At 46.0% G+C, this 19,532-nt stretch overlaps 1 protein-coding gene across 2 annotated transcripts in view; it reads right to left on the bottom strand.

The window, feature by feature from the left end:
- AP2B1 (adaptor related protein complex 2 subunit beta 1) overlaps positions 1-19,532 on the bottom strand; it is a 153,310-nt gene that overhangs the window by 132,181 nt on the left and 1,597 nt on the right. For both annotated transcript variants that reach the window (XM_083173893.1, XM_083173894.1), the window contains exons 2-3: positions 3,946-4,005; positions 3,109-3,214 (exon numbers count right to left, since the gene is read on the bottom strand). In XM_083173893.1, the coding sequence (XP_083030019.1) occupies positions 3,109-3,214; positions 3,946-3,982 (143 nt within the window). In that variant the 5' untranslated portion in view covers positions 3,983-4,005. The remainder of the gene's footprint in view (positions 1-3,108; positions 3,215-3,945; positions 4,006-19,532) is intronic.

Below are 19,532 nucleotides of genomic sequence, written 5' to 3'. Positions count from 1 at the left end.
CAAAGCCAAAAAGCAACTCCCCTTTGAACACCAAGGTCTCAAGGGCTTTCTTAGACTCACTGTCTGCATCCCAGGCCTTAAGCCAGAGGGCTCGCCTAGCAGACACAGATGTGGCGGATACCTTTGACGCCATTTTTGTGCCTTCTTCCCCAGCCTCAGTGATGTACTCTGCTGCACATCTGAGTTTTTCTGCAAGTATGAACGCCTCAGAATAAGGCCGCAGCTGCTCTCCCAAGGCCTCAGCCCACTTAATCATAGCTTTTGCTACCTAAGCTGAGGCAATAATGGGGCCCACTCCCTCAAAAACTGCTTAAAGGCATCCTTCCACCTTTTTATCCACTGGATCTTTAAAGGCTCCACCACCCTGGACTGCCAGTGCTGTAGCCTTTGACAATCTAGCCACCGGGGCATCTACCAACGGGACTTTCACCCACAATTTAACATGCTCCTCAGGCATGGTATACATTGGACATCGTCACCTTCTTATCAGGGACTTTCCAAGCTTCCCCTAACAAGGAGACCATGCCTTCATCCGAAGGAAAGGTTACAGATTCTCTGCACATTCTTTTAAAAACACAATGAGTCTGCGCTTTGTCCTCCTCAGACAAGTCTAATGCCTGTTTTACAGCCAGGATTAAATCCTCAATACCTGGGACAGAAGCAGCAGCCTCTTCCCTTTGGTCACAAGCTTAGTCATCTGCACAAACACCATCCTCATCTAAATCTAAGGATAACAGAGGAGGTGTAGCTGAAGGCCACCTGTAGGAGGGACTCTCAGGGGTTTTTGCAAACCCCCCGTCAGTCATTAGAACCCACGGTGCACAATGTCAGGCAAAGCACAAGTAATGTATACAGTGTACTTATCTGTCTGCTTGCTGTAAGTGGCTTCAGCGGGGATATCGCTTTTCAGGAGAAACTGCACACTGTGTACTTCTGGAAGAAACAGCGAGGCTTCAGCTCTGCAGTATGGAGAGAAAATGGCGCCCGCACACAGAGTAGGAAGGGACCAAGTCCCTGCTTCAGCAGGGTAGGAAACCAGAATTGGTGCCTTTCCCACTTTAGCCGCTCCCACAAGTGTTTCTCCTCACCTCCTTCTGCCTCCCCTTCACTTTGGGATCACTTGGAGTCGTCCAGCTGCGCTGGACACCTGTAATAGACTTCACCTCCCTAGTGGGATTTCAGTCTATAAGCCCTTCCAAAATGGCGCCCGCCATCGCGAGAGGTCCTTCCCCCATGATCCCCTTCTAAGCAAGGAGCCGGTTACAGACCCTCCCAGGGCCCAGGCAAACCTGTGGTTAAGCACTGTGCAGTGGGTGCAGACAGCCCACCCCTGCACACAGCGCACTGACAGGACGCGCTTCTGTCAGCCTCTGCTGCACTCTCAGCATGCAGCGCTTCTTGTCAGAAGCAGCACACTGGAAAAAACCTGCACTAAATCACTAAGTTAATAAAATAATAAAAAACCTAGCTAACCTAGTCAAAAATCCAGAAAAAAATCAGGCTGCAGCAGCAGTCGATCAGCATAGCACCCACTCCTGTGGGCACCTAAAACGAATGAAAGCATGATGGGATGCAGAAGGGAGGAGCCTGCGTCCAGTGGAAAGCTTTCAGCATAGGTGCCTTGGCTCCTGCGGACCCTCCTACATCCCAAGGTTAGCTGTGTCACCGGACTGGACGTAAGAGAAAAACCATTTATTTTAAAAGATCACTTTCCAGTTCACCTTTAAAAGATGTCGAATGCAAAACAGTGATTCATGGCAAAAAACAGGGAGAAAGCAATTTGCCATCCTAGCATTGAATACACTCTCGGCGAATCCCAGTGAAAACCCCATTGACATACACCAGCGAATTGCAGTGAGCATGAAACGGAGAACTGGCCGGCATTCACTGTTAGCTTTCGGTGAACAATGAACATTGAATAGGGTGAATCACATTTTCAGTGAAAAAGATTCACTGCAAGGAGTGAAAACAGCCCGATTCGCCAAAAAAAACCCGGTGAATCGGGAGCATTGAATACTGGCCAGTGTGTATGCATTGAGCAAATTTTCAGCCCTCGATTTCACTACATCGCTGGCTATACATGCTGGTCAAAAACGCCCACTGTGTAGGGACCTTTAGTCTATTCATGTATTTTTTTATGACATTTATGAAAGAGGATTTTACAAAATCAGGGATATACTGAAAACTCACTTTCATAACTCTACCCAGTTATTTCTCATAAAAAAAAAAATAGACAATTCCCCTCTTTTCAGTCTCCTTGAATTGATGTTTCAAAGGTCACTTTACCCATTATTATCTAGTGTTACTTTGAGGTTAGATGTCCATCTTGGTTTTCATACTTAAGCAGAAACTCTGCAATCTAAACATTTAAACAATAGCCCTGCATATCTTTATTGTTGACAATATGTGTTAATGCATGAGACGTTGCATACTAGTGACATTTTCCAATGTTTATTATGACTATCAAAATTATTATATTTGCATACCCATTGTAAACTGTGATTTTTTGTGTTTCAATAAAACATTTAAATAAAAAAAAACAATAGACCTCCCTCAGCTAGAACTAGTGTTCATTCTAGCACTGTGCACCTTTCAAAACCCATGCAGTTCCTCTTTCCTGTCTGGGGTGTCGCTGTTGGCTTTGGTGCATCCAGCCTGGTCTGTCTTGAGATAAAGGACACAAAGACACCACAGCAGCAACACCCCAGGCAGGAAAGAGGAATTGCACAGGTTTTCAAAGGTGCAGGGTGCTAGAATGATCACTGTGGGACAATGGCAGTTAGGAATTCAATCAACCCATTGCTGCTCTTCTGTACTGAATAACAAAAGGCTAATTTTATTGCCTACATCTGAAACATATCTGAGTAGTAGGTGCATAGCTCTTCCAATCTAATCACTTGTTGGTTGTGGTGGGACATAAGTGGCTATTGTAATAACACACACACACACACTCGGTGGCATCCCTACCTTGTATGCCACACTCATATTTAATATTTGGGTAACCACATTGCTGTGCTGAAACGCTGCATGGAACAATCAATATGAGTCATTATTTTTTTACTTTTACATGTAAAAGATAAAGTTAGTCTAAAGAGCTTCTTTCAATACCTGACGTCTTTACCAACTGTCATGGCGGCGATGACCTTCTTCACCGCTTCCTTGCGCTTCTCTTTTTTCTCATTGTTCAACTCGGCCTTTAATTCAAAAATCTCCCCTAAAATCAGACAAAAATAAAATACATATGAAGCAAAGAAACCATAACTAGATATTATCTCATAGAAACAAATAAAACAGTGATGCGCAGATGGCAGACAGAAGCAAGTTACCTCCAAGAGGAAAAAAATGATTTTAACAATTTGTAAAAAAAAAAAAAAAAAAAAAAAGAGACAGCTTTTTAAAAGGATATGCTCATTATTGGGACAAAACATTTTCAAAATCCAGCTTCTACATTTATTTTGCCAAGTGAACGTTAATGTAAATTGAGTTGAGTGCTAAAAGCATTAATAATTAGAGGGAGGGGTACGGGGAAGAGGTGAAATATGCGAGATGCAACTGCAGTGAGGGGTGAGTTCACAGAAGTGTGAACATGCAAGGAGGCCAACCCATAGTCACGTTACCCCAGTGCCCCATTAGCCGAGTTGCACCATGCCCAGTGGCCCATTAGCCACGTTGCACCACGCAAAGTGCCCCATTAGCCGTGTTGCACCACGCCCAGTGCCCCATTAGCCGTGTTGCACCACACCAAGTGCCCCATTAGCCGCGTTGCACCACGCCCAGTGCCCCATTAGCCCCATTAGATGCGCTGCTCCACAGGCAGTGCCCCATTAGTCACGCTGCTCCACAGGCAGTGTTAACATGCAAAACCATATTAAGTATTTCATAAAAATAAAGTAAACCTCAAATAAATCATCATTTTAGCAGGAAAAAAACAAAGCAGTACTGTACCTTTCTTGTTTGTGGTGAAATACTTTGAATCTGTCATGTTTGAAAGTCCTCTTCAAACACCTTAGGGAAATAACAGTATTAAAAATAATTCAGAATAAAAAGGTAATAAATAAAATATTACAGATATTTTTCTGTTCTAACAGGAACATGGTTTTCAGGTCTGTCAGGAGGTGTCGGGCAAAGTGTTCCCGCGCTGCCGCTGCTTAGTATAGTCTGTTGGAGGGGGCGATCATGCTGAGGCAACGCTGCTCGCGCTGCTCTGTTGGGTGGGTCAGGCAACACTACCGCTGCTCAGTCAGCTCTGCTAGGAGGGAGAGCGGGCGGGCGACGCTTCCCGCGCTGCCGCTGCTCAGTCAGGTCTGTGAGGGAGGGAGGGGAGAGTGTGCAATGCTTACCAAGCTGCCGCTGCTCAGTCAGGTCTGTGAGGGAGGGGGAGAGTGTGCGCAATGCTCACACTGATGCGCTGTCTCTGCCTGCCTGGCTGGCTTGCTGCCCATGCATAAGATCTCGCTATTATCGTGAGATCTCGTGCGCACAGGACAGGATATAGTGTGAACAGGACCCTTAAAAGTATAGAGAGGAAGAAAAACAGAGCAAGGTAAAAACCCCATACAAAAGTGAAATAGTTTTTGTTGCCTTGCCCTAAAATGTAACAATACTTCTTTGGTATAAGAATAAGAGTAAAGCAAAGATGTAATGATTTCTGGATCTGAAGATGCACCCACTGGGACACTTGTCTACCCATTACACAATTATCCCTACCTGACCCCCCACCCCACTCCAATCATGCACCCCACTGCCCATTAAGTGGAGATCAGTGCACCACACTGCATACAGCATTTTTGGATTACCGAACTTATATCAATTTGTCAAATTTATCTGAAACAATTTCATTCCTATTGTCAATGCTTTACTGTACCAATATTTTTTATTTTGTATGATATTTTGTTGTGACACACAATTATATTTCCTTTGTACCCTTACCCATGCAAAGTGTGTAAAATTGACTTAACTGCATTTAAAAATAATAAAAATGAAGATTGGTTGGGTCGCTTACAGGAACAGATGGAGAAATATAAAACAGACCTAGTAGCCTTTAAAAGGAAAAAATTGGAACAGGTAGAACAAGATTACCAACAGCATAATGTGTACCGATGGTTGGCAGGTGAAGGTGAAAAAAGGTTCAGCTACCTCTTCCTCGACAACCTCTTTTTTAGGAAAGAACTTAGGCCTAAGGGATGGATTAAGACAGTGGTTCCCAAACTTTTTTGAATCATGGCATCAAAATGTTTTCAAGGCACCCCTAGGCCAAATGTTTCTTATTGAGAAATTTAGGGGGAAAAATTAAGTTCATTGTGGTTATATGTCACAGTTATCTGGTGAGGGACAGGATTTGCTCCTGTTTGTCCACATATATTATGACTAGGTGATTCATCGCGCCCTACGGGCGCTCTTCACACCGTCGTAAGGGGCTGCGCCCCCTTAATTTGTGAACGTTTGTATATGAGAAATATGGTTAGAATTGTATGAAAGATGCCCTGTATTGCAACTTAGGTGTCCGCGAATCGCGGGAGGGGGGGTCGCGGAGGGTGCCGCGAATTGCAGCAGGGGGGGTCGCGGGGGGTGCCGAGAATTACAGGAGGGGGGGTTGTGGGGGGGTGGATGCTGCGAATCGCGGAAGGGGAGGGATTGCAGAGAATCGCGGGAGGGGGGTCGCGGGGTGGGTTGCCGCAAATCGCGGGAGGGGGGTTGCGGGGGTTGCGGCGAATCATGGTAGGGGGTCGCGGGGGGTGTGCCGTGAATCACGGGAGGGGGGGTCACGGGGTGGGGTGCCGAGAATCGCGGGGGGGTGTGTGTGTGCCGTGAATCGCGGGAGTGGGGGTTGCGGGGGGGGGTGGGGGGGGGTGCGACGCGAATCGCCACAAGAAAAAATCAACACAGAAAGGTCAACACATGTAAATGTTGACATAAGTGTGGCACTTCATTGGTGTCCATGTCGACACATGAGAATGAATATGAAAACATTCAAAAAATGAAAAAAAAAACTTCAAAAACTCATGTCAACCTTTTTCATTGTCGACCATAGCCATGTCAGTGTTTTCCATGTGCAATTTAATTCTGGAGCTGCCGCGAATCGCGGGGGAGTGCCGCGAATTGCGGGAGGGGGGGTCGCGGGGGTGGGTGCCGCGAATCGCGGGAGGGGGGGTTACGGGGCGGGGGTTGCGGCGAATCATGGGAGGGGGGGTCGCGGGGGTGTGCCGTGAATCACGGGAGGGGGGGTCACGGGGTGGGGTGCCGAGAATCGCGGGGGAGGTGTGTGTGTGTGCCGTGAATCGCGGGAGTGGGGGTTGTGGGGGATGGGGGGTGGGGGGGGTGTGACGCAAATCGCCACAAGAAAAAATCAACACAGAAAGGTCAACACATGTAAATGTTGACATAAGTGTGGCACTTCATTGGTGTCCATGTCGACACATGAGAATGAATATGAAAATATTAAAAAAATGAAAAAAAAAAACTTCAAAAACTCATGTCAACCTTTTTCATTGTCGACCATAGCCATGTCAGTGTTTTCCATGTGCACTTTAATTCTGGAGCTGCCGCGAATCACGGGGGGTGCCGCGAATTGCGGGAGGGGGGGTCGCGGGGTTGGGTGCCGCGAATCGCGGGAGGGCGGGGTTCACAGGGGTTCCGGTGGGGGGTTGCCGCGAATTGCGGGAGGTGGGGGGTCACGGGGGGTGCCGCGAATCGCGGGGGGGGGGTTGCGGGGGGGGTGTGACGCGAATCGCCACAAGAAAAAATCACCACAGAAAGGTCAACACATGTAAATGTTGACATAAGTGTGCCACTTCATTGGTGTCCATGTTGACACATGACAATGAATATGAAAACATTCAAAAAATGAAATAAATCTTCAAAAACTCATGTCAACCTTTTTCATTGTCGACCATAGCCGTGCCAGTGTTTTGCATGTGCCATTTAATCCTGGGGCTGCCGCGAATCGCGGGGGGTGCCGCGATTTGCGGGAGGGGGGGGGGTTGCGGGGGGTGGGTGCCGCGAATCGCGGGAGAGCGGGGTTCATGGGGGTTCCGGTGGGGGGTTGCCGCGAATTGCGGGAGGGGGGGGGTCGCAGGGGGGTGCCGCGAATCGCCGGAGGGGGGGTTGCGGGGGGTGTGACGCAAATCGCCACAAGAAAAAAATCAACACAGAAAGGTCATCACATGTAAATGTTGACATAAGTGTGGCACTTCATTGGTGTCCATGTCGACACATGAGAATGAATATGAAAATATTCAAAAAATGACAAAAAAACTTCAAAAACTCATGTCAACCTTTTTCATTGTCGACCATAGCCATGTCAGTGTTTTCCATGTGCAATTTAATTCTGGAGCTGCCGCGAATCACGGGGGGGTGCCGCGAATTGCGGGAGGGGGGGTCGCGGGGGTGGGTGCCGCGAATCGCGGGAGGGCGGGGTTCACAGGGGTTCCGGTGGGGGGTTGCCGTGAATTGCGGGAGGTGGGGGGTCACGGGGGGTGCCGCGAATCGCGGGAGGGGGGGTTGCGGGGGGCTGTGACGCGAATCGCCACAAGAAAAAATCAACACAGAAAGGTCAACACATGTAAATGTTGACATAAGTGTGCCACTTCATTGGTGTCCATGTCGACACATGACAATGAATATGAAAAAAATTAAAAATAAATCTTCAAAAACTCATGTCAACCTGTTTTGCATGTGCCATTTAATCCTGGGGCTGCTGCGAATTGCGGGGGGGGGCGCGAATCGCGGGAGGGGGGTCGCAGGGGGGGTGCCGCCAATCGTGCAAGGGGGGGTCGCGGGGGGGTTCTTTTTGCCGCGAATCGCGGGAGGGAGGTCGCGGGGGGGGGTGTTTTTTCCGCGAATCGGGGGGGGGGGGTCACGGGGGAGAGTTTGCCGCGATTCGCGGGAGGGGGGGGTCGCGGGGTGGTGGTTATGCCGCGAATTGCGGGAGGGGTCGTGGGGGGGTTCTTTTTGCAGCGAATCGCGGGAGGGGGGGTCGCGGGGGTGTTTTTGCTGCGAATCGCGGTAGGGGGGGTCGCGGGGGAGCGGGTGTTTTTGCCGCGAATCGCGGGAGGGGGGGGGGGCGCGGGGGGGAAGGTTTTGCCGCAATTCGCGGGAGGGGGGGCGCTCACCTGGTGGCTGTGGAGTAGCAGTGCTGGGCAACATGGGAAGGCAGTGGGTGTCTGGCACTGTCTGTGGGCTCACTGGGCTGGTTCTCAGTCACATACCTCCCAACATGACCCTCTCCAGGAGGGACACAATGCTCTGTTTCTAGACTTACCCTTAATGTATGATTGCCATCACCTGTTTTAAACAGGTTAATTTCTCAGAAAGGTGTTCAGCACAGATGAAGGCAATCACACATTAAGAGGAAAGTCCAGGAACAGAGCGTTATAGACACAGACACCCACTTTGAGTGACAGATGTAGCCAAATATATAGGAGATTGGCAGCAACCAGCACTAGTTTTTCCTGTTACATTGACCATTAATAATATGAATTCATCCTGGTCCACCAACCCAAGGCACCCCTGCAAGTGTCCTGAGGCACCCCAGGGAGCCTAGGCACACAGTTTGGGAACCACTGGATTAATAGAAAGAAAAGACCACACCCGAGGTGTGTGGTGTTGGAAGAGGACGCCAGAAGGTCAGGAAAGCAACTCGGAATTAATCTTCAATTTGTCCTCTCATATTTTGACCCTGGCTGAAAAGTCCCTTCTATCAAAAGGCTTATCTTTTATCCCAACCAATCCCTATGACACATTTAAATGGTCAGCAGACCACTATGAAATAGGGAGAAAAATGAGACTTCGGGAATATTTTGATAACAAACCACCAAATCCTCAACAAAAGGCAGTGGAGTACAAACCATTTAAAAGATGTAGTCAATCAAAAATGCGAAACTCATAGCTAATAGATTAGCGCCGCTACTTCCATCCCTAATATGCTTCGATCAAGTTGGGTTTGTGGGTGGGCGTCAAGCGTCCGATAACACGAGAAGGGTGATAGATGTTCTGGATGCCTTCTCCGCGTCCTCTGAACCTCTCCTGCTGCTCTCGTTGGATGCGGAGAAGGCATTTGATAGATTACATTGGGGATACTTGCAGGCAGTTTTAACCAAGTTCGGCTTTGTAGGCAGGGCTCTATCCTCGATCACAGCTCTTTACTCGAATCCTTCGGCTAGAGTTTTTATTAATGGAATGCTTTCAACTCCCTTTCTTATTTCTAATGGCACACGCCAGGGTTGCCCATTATCCCCTCTAATGTTCACACTTGCAATTGAACCACTAGCAGAATCTATAAGATCTTCACCGGCAATCACGGGCCCCTCCATATTTGGCATCTCCCACAAAATCTGTCTGTTCGCAGACGATGTCCTATTGACTTTTACTGACCCGAATACCTCCCTGCAGGCCCTACACAAAATCCTACAAGACTACTCGTTAATTTCCTTCTATAAATTAAACTGTTCAAAGACAGAGGCATTACCAATACACTTCCCCCCCCACATTACTAGAAAATTTGAAATCCCTCTACCCATATGCATGGCAGACTAACAGTATTAAATACCTTGGTATACATATCCCGGCAAAGATCCGAGACATTATATACGGTAACTATCTACCATTATTAACCAGTTTCTCAAAACTGACACGTGAATGGATGATGCATCAGATATCTTGGCTGGGCCGAATAGTAGCACTGAAATTGGTCTTACTACCGAAATTGTTATATTTATTTAGGACAATTCCCATTTTACTACCAGGAGTTTTGCTTAATAAATTCAATAAATTGTTTCAAACATATGTATGGAAAGGGAAAAAACCTAGACTAGCTAGAAAGATAATGACTAGACCGCAATCATTTGGTGGCCTGGCCTACCCAGACCTTCAGGCATATCAGATAGCCTCTATTCTTTCTTCGTTGGGACAGATGACACCAGACCATGGGCAGTAATAGAAAAAGGCCTTGTATCCCAATTCCCCCTTGCGGACCTTTTATGGTTGCCCCCACCGGAAGGGAAACTTTTAACCCGTTCATCGGTGGTGGTACAGGAGGTACGCAAGGCCTGGCATATTCTAATCTCCCGAATACCAGTAGTTTCCCTACCCACTCTGAATCTATCAATGAGGGGATTGGCTCGCCTTATACCTGATTTGTCTCTGGACACGTGGGTGGCCCACGACATCATTTCGTTGAGAGACATCACGGAAGCGGGCGTACTACACACTTTCTCCCAAGTTCAGTCTAAATATGCTTTATCATGGAAAGACTTTTACAAATATCTACAAGTGCGCCATTGGCTGCAAAGTGTCTCAGCTCCCCCTTATAGCTTCAAACCACTGCCTAGGACCATCGATGATCTCCTTCAAAAGCTAAATAATAAAGGTGCATTATCTAGGTGGTATGCGTTTCTAGTTACTCCCCAAAGCTTTACGAAGTTTTCTCCACTGTTAAAATGGGAAACTGACATAGGCTCGATCCTCTCAGAGGAAGAATGGCAGTCAATATTCCAGGGCTGCTTTAGAGTCTCCAAATGTATATCCCATGCTGAGCAATTTTACAAACTCATTCATAGATTGTATATGACCCCAGCTCTACTGCACAAGATAAGCCCTACAAACTCTAAACTTTGCTGGCGCCATTGTGGCGGAGTAGGATCAATCTACCATATATTCTGGTCTTGTCCTAAGGTATCTGACTTGTGGAAACAGGTGTTTCACCTTATCTCGACAATTCTGGGCTGGGTCATTACCCCCCAGCCAAAAGTTGCACTATTCCACTTGCTATCAGATATGACCTCTCCCTCCGATAAATATGTAATCGGACATATATTGTCCTCCACCAAACGACTCCTAGCTCGTAATTGGAGAACTGATACGATACCCCATATTACGGACATAGAAAAAGCTGTTCAATCGCACTTTGAATTTGAAGCTGCGGGTATATTTATCAATGCATCATTATCATCACCCGTAACCAAGAAGTGGCTAACTTGGACAGAGTATCAAGCAGTATCCCCCCAAATAACACTGGGCAGGTCTTAACATATATGTTACGTCTGTAATTGGACTTATTAGATCTATGCGATAATCTGACAGACATGATGAGCTTCTTATGCATACATTGTGTTGCTTTTCCTTTTTGTTTACGATAAAAAATTTTTTTATAATAATGTACCTTATGCCGTACCTCCCACCCCCCTAACCCTCTCTCTTCTACCTTCCTATTTGTTGTGTACCCACCCCTTCCTCCCCCTAAAAAATTGAATTGAATGTTCAATTAGCGGTCTTTTCAGTTTTGTATCCAATTTTTCGCATTCAATAAAAATCTAAATGTTAAAAAAAAAAAAGATGTAGTCAATTTGATCCTCCATCTTATAACTCTAGCCTTAAAACATTTTTGAGAGTGGAGGACAGGGTTTGTAAAAACTCAGCTGGTACATGTAAACATCCTTTTAATAACTTGAGTCCTGATGAAAGACAGGCATTAACAGCATTAAAAAATAACAACTGTTCTGGTGGGCGCCCCGCCACATTTTACAGGGTCTATGCACTGAGACAAACTAAATCTAGTCCCATCAACTACAAATCTGCAGAATCTGGGGCACCAACCATCACATCAGGGTGCTAGCGTCCTGCAGATTGGTTTGGTACCCTCCTGGACCCCAGGGACCAGCTTTCCACCAGAGTCTGGCCTTCTCTGTTTGAGGCCTGCATGACCGTCCCCGCTGGGGCGCGAAAATTGGCGTTCCTAATAGAACCCTGTGGAGCAGAGGATCTAACCTCTCCCTGCCTGCTATATTCCCCGACAGCGCCTGCCATACCAGCCTCCCCTCTCCTAAATCACCCTTGTCGAGACTCTGCAGCGCATCGAGGGAGACAAGGCCACGTCACCCGGGCGGAACTTAGGAGGCTGCCGCCTGCACCGTTGGACAGGGGATTCGCCGGGAGTGAGAAAATCTCTGAAGCGGCAGAACCTGCCCATCTGAACTGTCCACGCCGGACCCCTGGTGCGGACCGAGGAGGACGAGGCCACAGGGGAGAAGTGGTGCGCCGTCTGGACAGAGTTGTGGGGGCAGCCGCCCATACTGTCAGACGGAGGAACCTCTGGGAGTTAGGAGGCCACTAAAGCTGCGACAGTAGTGTCTGCCTGGCGAGGAGGACACCCCCGGAGGTGCGGTGGTGGTCACTCTTTTGGCCCCGTTCGGGAATGAGGAGCCTGTCAGCCATCCTTTGAACTGGGACCCGAGGATTGGGTGGGAGCCCTCTACATGGGAATACTGTGCCCTTTTGCTGTGTGTGAAGACCCCACTCCCACCTATAGTGTGTGACTCTGGAGCCCTTAACAAGTATATGGGCTTCTGCTTCTTGCCTATACTAACATAGCTCTGAAGATACCCCTTGGTTAAGGAGTCATCTACCTGTGGGACTGTCTACAAATTTATAAGTTACCGCACTGGGAACTATCATACAGGTTTATGGCACTTCTCCTTAAAACTACCTTATATACCTGTTTCTATAAGTATTTCATTATTTCACTGTATATTTTTTGCGAAGGTTTCTCTTCTACACTAAACTTAGTAACTAGAAACTTTAAAACTTAAAATACTTGCTAGTCTAGCATTGTCCCGCTTTATACTGCAGTATTAGGGAAGATACAGTAGTTGAATTATAGCAGAGATGGTACTTGGGTGTTATTATTGGTGCTCCCTATCCTGATCACCTCTGGATTTCATTGATCTTCTGTTACCATGAACTGACCTGTAGGAAATACAGGTACTAGGGATTTCTCTTTCCCTGTTCCTTTTGACATTTTGTCCTGTTAGAGAGTTTTATAAGTCTGCATTTGCATATGTGCTTTATGTTCCTTACGATTTCAGAGGCCTACGGCCCCCTTGTTATGATAATATAGAAGTTGTGACATTTAGGAAATTGTTCTTAGAGCGCCCCACCTGAGATGAGATGGGGTCCTCAGTTATTGTTGGTAGACAGTCGCTGTCCTACAGTTGTTTATCCAAAAACGAAAACAAACACCATATTACTTTGTTAACCATACTTTTATTGTACGTTCTCTTTACTGACATTGTTATTCTGAAAATGAAAAAATTACTGAAACATTTATGGGATTTCCTTGGACGTTATACACGTTTTGGGTCTTTGGAAGCTACTGCGTTTCTCCCTCTCTATGCCTCTAGTTGCGTTAGTCCATGTCTGATCAAATGAGAGTACAAGGCGGGAATAATTCCCCGCCTCACCTTAGCATAATATCCTGGAACGTCGATGGCCTTAACACTCCAGTTAAACGGAAGAAAGTAATCACCCACCTACGTAGACTGACACCAGATATAGTGTTACTTCTAACACTATTTGCTACTTGATATTGAAATAGGGCAAACAATATATATATTATCCTTAACATACCGTATTTTCCGGCGTATAAGACGACTTTTTACCCCAGAAAAAAATGCCTCCAAGTGGGGGGTCGTCTTATACACCGGGTGCACGGCGTGACATACTGGTATTATTATTTTCCGGGTGCGTCATACAATTATTACAGGGTAGCTCTCCCACCCCCCTCTTATGCATACGGTACCTTGAAATAATAGTATCCAGGTATGCCAGCGCTGCTCCTTCCGTTCTGCCTAACCGCCGGTCACGTTGAGCATTGAAGTCGGCGGCAGGCTCGGGTGTTTTCGGCGCGGCTCAGGAGGACTTGTGTGCCTGAGCGCTCCCGAGTCCCCCCGAGCCGCGCCGAAAATACCCGAGCCTGCCGCCGACTTCAATGCTCAACGTGATCGGCGGTTAGGCAGAACGGAAGGAGCAGCGCTGGCATACCTGGATACTCTTATTTCAAGGTACCGTGTGCATAAGAAGGGGGGGGGGCTGAGGAGAGCTACCCTACAATATATTTTATGCCTGGGGGGGGGGGGGGGGGGAGGACAGCGGCATGAGGGGGTCTTAAAACTTTATGTGGTGGGTTTTGCTGGGGCAGGACAAACCTGCCCTGATGGGCCCCAGCAAAACCCACCACTCAAGGGGTTAATATATGGTACGGTACTATAATACTGGTCCCTGCTCCCTGTCTGCCCTCCCTGTCTCCCTGACTCCATGTTAATAGCAGCAGTCTGTGGAAGGTGTGCGGAAGAGGGGGTAGTCTTTTACAGCGAGTATATAACAAACTCTGTATTTTGAGTGGAAATGTTGGGGGGTCGTCTTATACGCCGAGTCGTCTTATACGCCGGCATATACGGTATATGCCCCCAATGTAAATCCGGAACGCTTCTTGTCTAAATTAGTTCAGCTCCTGGCCAATCGTACAATACACAAATTGATAATAGCAGGAGACTTTAACTCAGTAGCAGACCCAACATTAGACAAATCACCTCCGCTGCACAGATCTTTACCCCCGTCCTGGTATCATATACAATCAGTTAAGACAACTCTTCAATTGAGTGATCCATGGCGCATCTTACATGACTCAGAAAAAAACATACACCCATCTGTTTAAGGCCCACCGGTATTTATCAAGAATTGTTTTTTTTTTAATTTGTGATGACACAGGCATACTCTGCCACTATTCACGACATATTAATTTCGGATCACGCACCGGTGGCATTGAACTTACTGATGGATTCGGGGGGGTGTGTTGACCGCTTTTAGCGCTTCCCGGATTATTTGGATAAGTCAGAAGATTTTAAGAAATTCTTAGTATCATCGTGGAATAATTATCACGATGACAACATCGAACACTGGGATGATATAGTCCTGGTTTGGGGAGCGTCAAAGGCGGTCATAAGTGGACAAACTATCCCATATATTTCAAAGCGAAAACGAGACTCATCTAAACAATATGATGATCTGTATCTCTCTGTAGCACAGGCCTTTAGACTTTATCCGTCAGAAGAAAACTTAGAAACCTACACTCAACATAGAAGGATGCTAGAATCTTTCTTAACGGCCCAAGCTAGAATTAAACTAGACTTCACCAAACAGAAATACTATAAAATGGGGGAACAGACCAGGAAGATTGTTGTCCCTAATGTCTAAACTCTATAGAAAGCATACCTTCATCACAGCACTAAAAAACCCTGCTAATAAACAAATACATACATCCACCAAAGATATTTTGGCCCAATTCCAAACTTATTATCAATCTCTATACCAAGAGTTTCCAGTCCAAAGAGAAAAACAAGATAATTTATTATCTCTTGCCCAACTCCCGGAGCTGACCCAAGAACAGAGAGAAATCTTATCCAAAGAGATAACCGCAAATGAACTCCATGAGGTCATTAAAAATTTACTTTACCATAAGTCTCCTGGTCCAGACGGATTTTTGGGAGCTTACTTTAAGTTTTTGGAAATGGAATTAACTCCGACCCTGCTAGAGCTCTATAATACTATTTTGGAGGGACAAGCCACAGTTTCCTGCCTTTACAGAAGCCTACACATCCTTAATCCAGAAGCCCGGTAAGGATCAAATGCTGGTAGACTCGTACCGGCCGATATCTCTTCTTAATACAGATCTTAAAATACTGACAAAATTAATAGCTAATAGACTACAATTAATCGCACCTCAGTTGTTAACGCAACATCAAACGGGCTTCATACGAGGAAGGCATTCTGTTAGAGCCATTAGAATGGCTATTGCAGCGGTAATAGCTGGCACCCGACAATCCCAACCGAGGGGAATGCTACTAGATACCAGCAAGGCCTTCGATACTGTGGCTTGGCCCCATCTGTTTGAAGTATTGGAGATTAGGGACTAATTCGGTGACACATTTATTGATCTCATACGATACCTTTACGACCGGCCATCCACATCCTTACTTATTAATGGAACAAGAGGTACACCAATAGTTATGCATAGAGGAACCCGTCAAGGGTGTCCTCTTTCCCCTCTCCTGTTCAACTTCTGTATTGATCCCTTGTTTCGAATTCTGCAAACTTGGTCCGAATTTAAAGGAATGAAAGTAGGCAGGACCGAGATTAACTCTCAGCCTTTGCAGACGATGTATTGCTATATATTGATAACCCGGAAATAGCTTTAGAGAAAATTTTTAATAAATTACATGACTTCGGAGAAATTTTTGGATATTCTGTTAATCTTTCAAAATCTAAGGGTTTATGCCTACATCCCCGAATCAACACCCCATATTGGAGCCGCAATATCTCACTCCAGTGGTCCAACTCGGCAATAGAATATCTAGGCATTCACCTCCCTAAAAAACTATCAGAGCTGTACAAACTAAATTTCACTAAAGCAATACATGACACGCAGAGAGAGCTTGGAGGATGGAAACACTTGAAGCTCTCTTATGTGGGCAGAGCACACTTAATCAATATGGTAACCTTTCCTAGGCTGCTATACCTGTTACAGGCCCTCCCCTTCTTCTGACACAGAGGGATTTATGCGTATTAAATAGCCACTTTAGAAAATTTATATGGGGCATTAAACATCCCCGAATTGGTCTTATTAAATTACAACAGCTGCATTTTAATGGAGGCATTAACTTCCCGAAATCCTGCTACATTATAACCATGTTTTGATTCTGAGGTTTCTTAGATATTGGATTTGCGGGGTTGAACTATATGCCAATGTTTCTGTGGAGAAGGACTTCCTAGAGAATTGTAGCTTGACTGCATTTCTACATATGCCAGAGGCCGATATAAAGGAAACGGATTGTACCAATCCGTTACTATGGTCAACTAGGCGTTTATGGCATATACTGCGCCACATAGCCGACACCAACGCCTACAATTCAATTATTTCTCCCATTCTTAGAGAATCCCGGATTCCAGGGAGGTAAGGCAGCCCAACCATTCATCCAACTAAAAAAAGAGGGTCTGATAAATGTGGGGACATTCTTGGATTTCAATTCTAAAATCACCACTAACATATTCACACGCATCCCAGAAGTTCCCAACATTCGGTCGCTTCCCCCTTGCATATATGCAAGCCAAGCATTATGTCACCTCAGTACTATGGGATCTTGCAGAGAAAGATTGGTATAGATAACATGCTATCATCTAACCCGGCAGAGAAAAAAGCCATCTCTATCCATTACACATTTTTGAGACCCATCCTTAAACATGAACTATTACAAATGGGATTAAGCGCTTGGTTTAGGACTATGCCAACACTAACACATGAAAAACTACTATGTTCCCTCCAGATATCAAAGAAATTAATGCCCGCATTGCAATACCAAGAAATGTTTCTTAATATATATCGCAAGGCGTACTTTTCTTCTACCTGGCAGTAATGAGAAGCTCAGCTTCGTGCCCAAGATGTCAAGCAACGGTAGCCGACCTTTATTATTATTTTTTCGATTGCCCTTTGATAAGAGCATTTTGGTTAAAGGTTAGAAAATACGCACTAGACCACTTAGTTAATTATGTGCCATTTTAGGACACATGGGCTATATTTGGCATACTCCCAGAGGGACAACGCGTAGATAAGGGCTGCAAAAAGCTGCTTTTAATAATGAGCGCTGTAGCTAGAAAGGCTATACTACAGGCGTGGATTGACGCGGTGCCCCCAATACTACAACAATTTAAAGATAAACTACTCCATGTTTTCACTATGGAGTGGGTGGAGTGCTTATTTGAGAGGAAGAGACGCTCAGCAAAATTCTTCAGTGTATGGGAAAGCTATATCTGTTTATTGTCTTTATGATTGAGATTGCAGATACACAACTCGTTACAACATACACAATGGTATACACTCCGTGTACTTTCAGAATATCCCCCTGTGAATGGTATTGATTAATCTCAATCATAATTGTAAACTGCTGTACACTATATATTGTTCTTATGCTTTTTTTCTTAATCTGAGAGGAATGTACAAATTGTAATTGGACTCAAACGACTTTTGACAAAGAGAATGTTGTAAGACATGCTTTAATTGTTTTGTAATGTATGCCTCATATGACTTTAAACTATGGTGTTACAATAAAGTTTATCAAAAATAAAATAAAAATAACAACAACCTGTTTAGAAGAGCCACTCACCAGAACCAACAAGTCCAAAGGTGACCGAATGGTGCTGAATATCCATTGTGACACCAACTTGGGTGCCACACAGAAATCTTTGAAGAAAAACTGGCACCTTTTGACAATGGACCCAGCTTTCAAAAAGCTAAATAACACCAAGCCATTGATCAGCATCTCAAGAGGGAGAGATCTTAAAGATACCCTTCATCACACAAGTTTGAAACACACTGATGCGACAGAAGCAAGCTGGTTATCAACAAAGAAAGGCTGCTTTAAGTGTCTCGGATGCACAACCTGTCGGGGACCGATTGTTGGCAAATATTTTTGTCATCCACATAGTGGGAGGAAAATCCACTTGCGTTATAAACTGCATTGTCAATTGGACAACATAATACACTATCTAACTTGCCCATGTGGGCTAATGTATGTAGTAAAGACCATAAGGACCTTGCATGAAAGAATGAGTCAGCATAGGTATACCATTAGGTTAGCATTAACATCTGGGAGCACGGATAAACCTGTGGCAGCTCATTTTTTAAAGGAAAGACATCAGGTCTCGAGTCTTCGCTATATGGTGACTGGATTTCCCCCCATCCCAGGGGAGGTGACCGTGGATTGGCCTTTTTGAAAAAAAAAGAGGCCTTTTGGATACATCATCTCGACACAGTAGCACCGAGAGGTCTAAATGAAATGAATACATTGTCAATGTTAATCTACAATTGATTATGAGAATACATTTGCCATGTCCATATTGCGAGATATCATGTTCCTGATCTAAAAAGCGAGGTACTTGTGTAATAGCACGGCGCCCGTTACGTAGTTAGCGTAGCGTCCCTGTCAGAATCAGCGTAGTGTTCGCGCTGCCAGTGTAGTTAGCGTAGTCAGTCAGAAGTAGCGTAGTGTTCCCGCGGCCAGTTACCGTAGTCAACGTCCTTGTCAGAAGTAGCATAGTGTTCCCGCAGCCAGCGTAGTCAGCGTCCCTGTCAGATTAAGCGTAGTGTTCCCGCGGCCAGCATACACCAGTTAACACATGTCCATCATTACTGTCTCAGATGTGTGATATGGCAGGTGTGAATGTGTTCCTCAAACACCCCAACGATCCATTCCAGCCCCATGAGGGGACGCATTACACATCCCCCGACCTGTTCATACCCCCACTACCCACATCGGCATAGAGTTGATTTTATAAAGTCTGGGGAGCGCAGCGAGCCACGGAGCCCAAAGTGTGGCGAATGTACGCAGATTACTTTACATGTATTCTGTGTCCCCTCACCATGCTTCGGGCTGCGCTCGCCACACTTTATAAAATCAGCTCCAGGCCAATGTGGATAGTGGAGGTATGAACAGCGTGAGTAGGCGGTGACGCCGCCGGTGCGATGGAACGCATGCCACTTGTAGGAGAGAGGGCGGCGGAAGTGAGGTGCGCAAGGACAGGAAGCACTGTTGCTTCCAGGTCTATGGAACGCACGCCAGCCCCGCATTTATGACTGAGATGCCTGGCTGCATTAAAACAGGTATGATTATGATCTTGAACAGCCTGTCTTGCCCGTGATTTGGGCA

Source organism: Crinia signifera, chromosome 2, assembly GCF_055691185.1.
Source record: "Crinia signifera chromosome 2, ASM5569118v1, whole genome shotgun sequence".
Classification (NCBI taxonomy): domain Eukaryota; kingdom Metazoa; phylum Chordata; class Amphibia; order Anura; family Myobatrachidae; genus Crinia; species Crinia signifera.
Note: the sequence above shows the minus strand (reverse complement) of the source record. Positions and strands in the feature narration are given on the sequence as shown.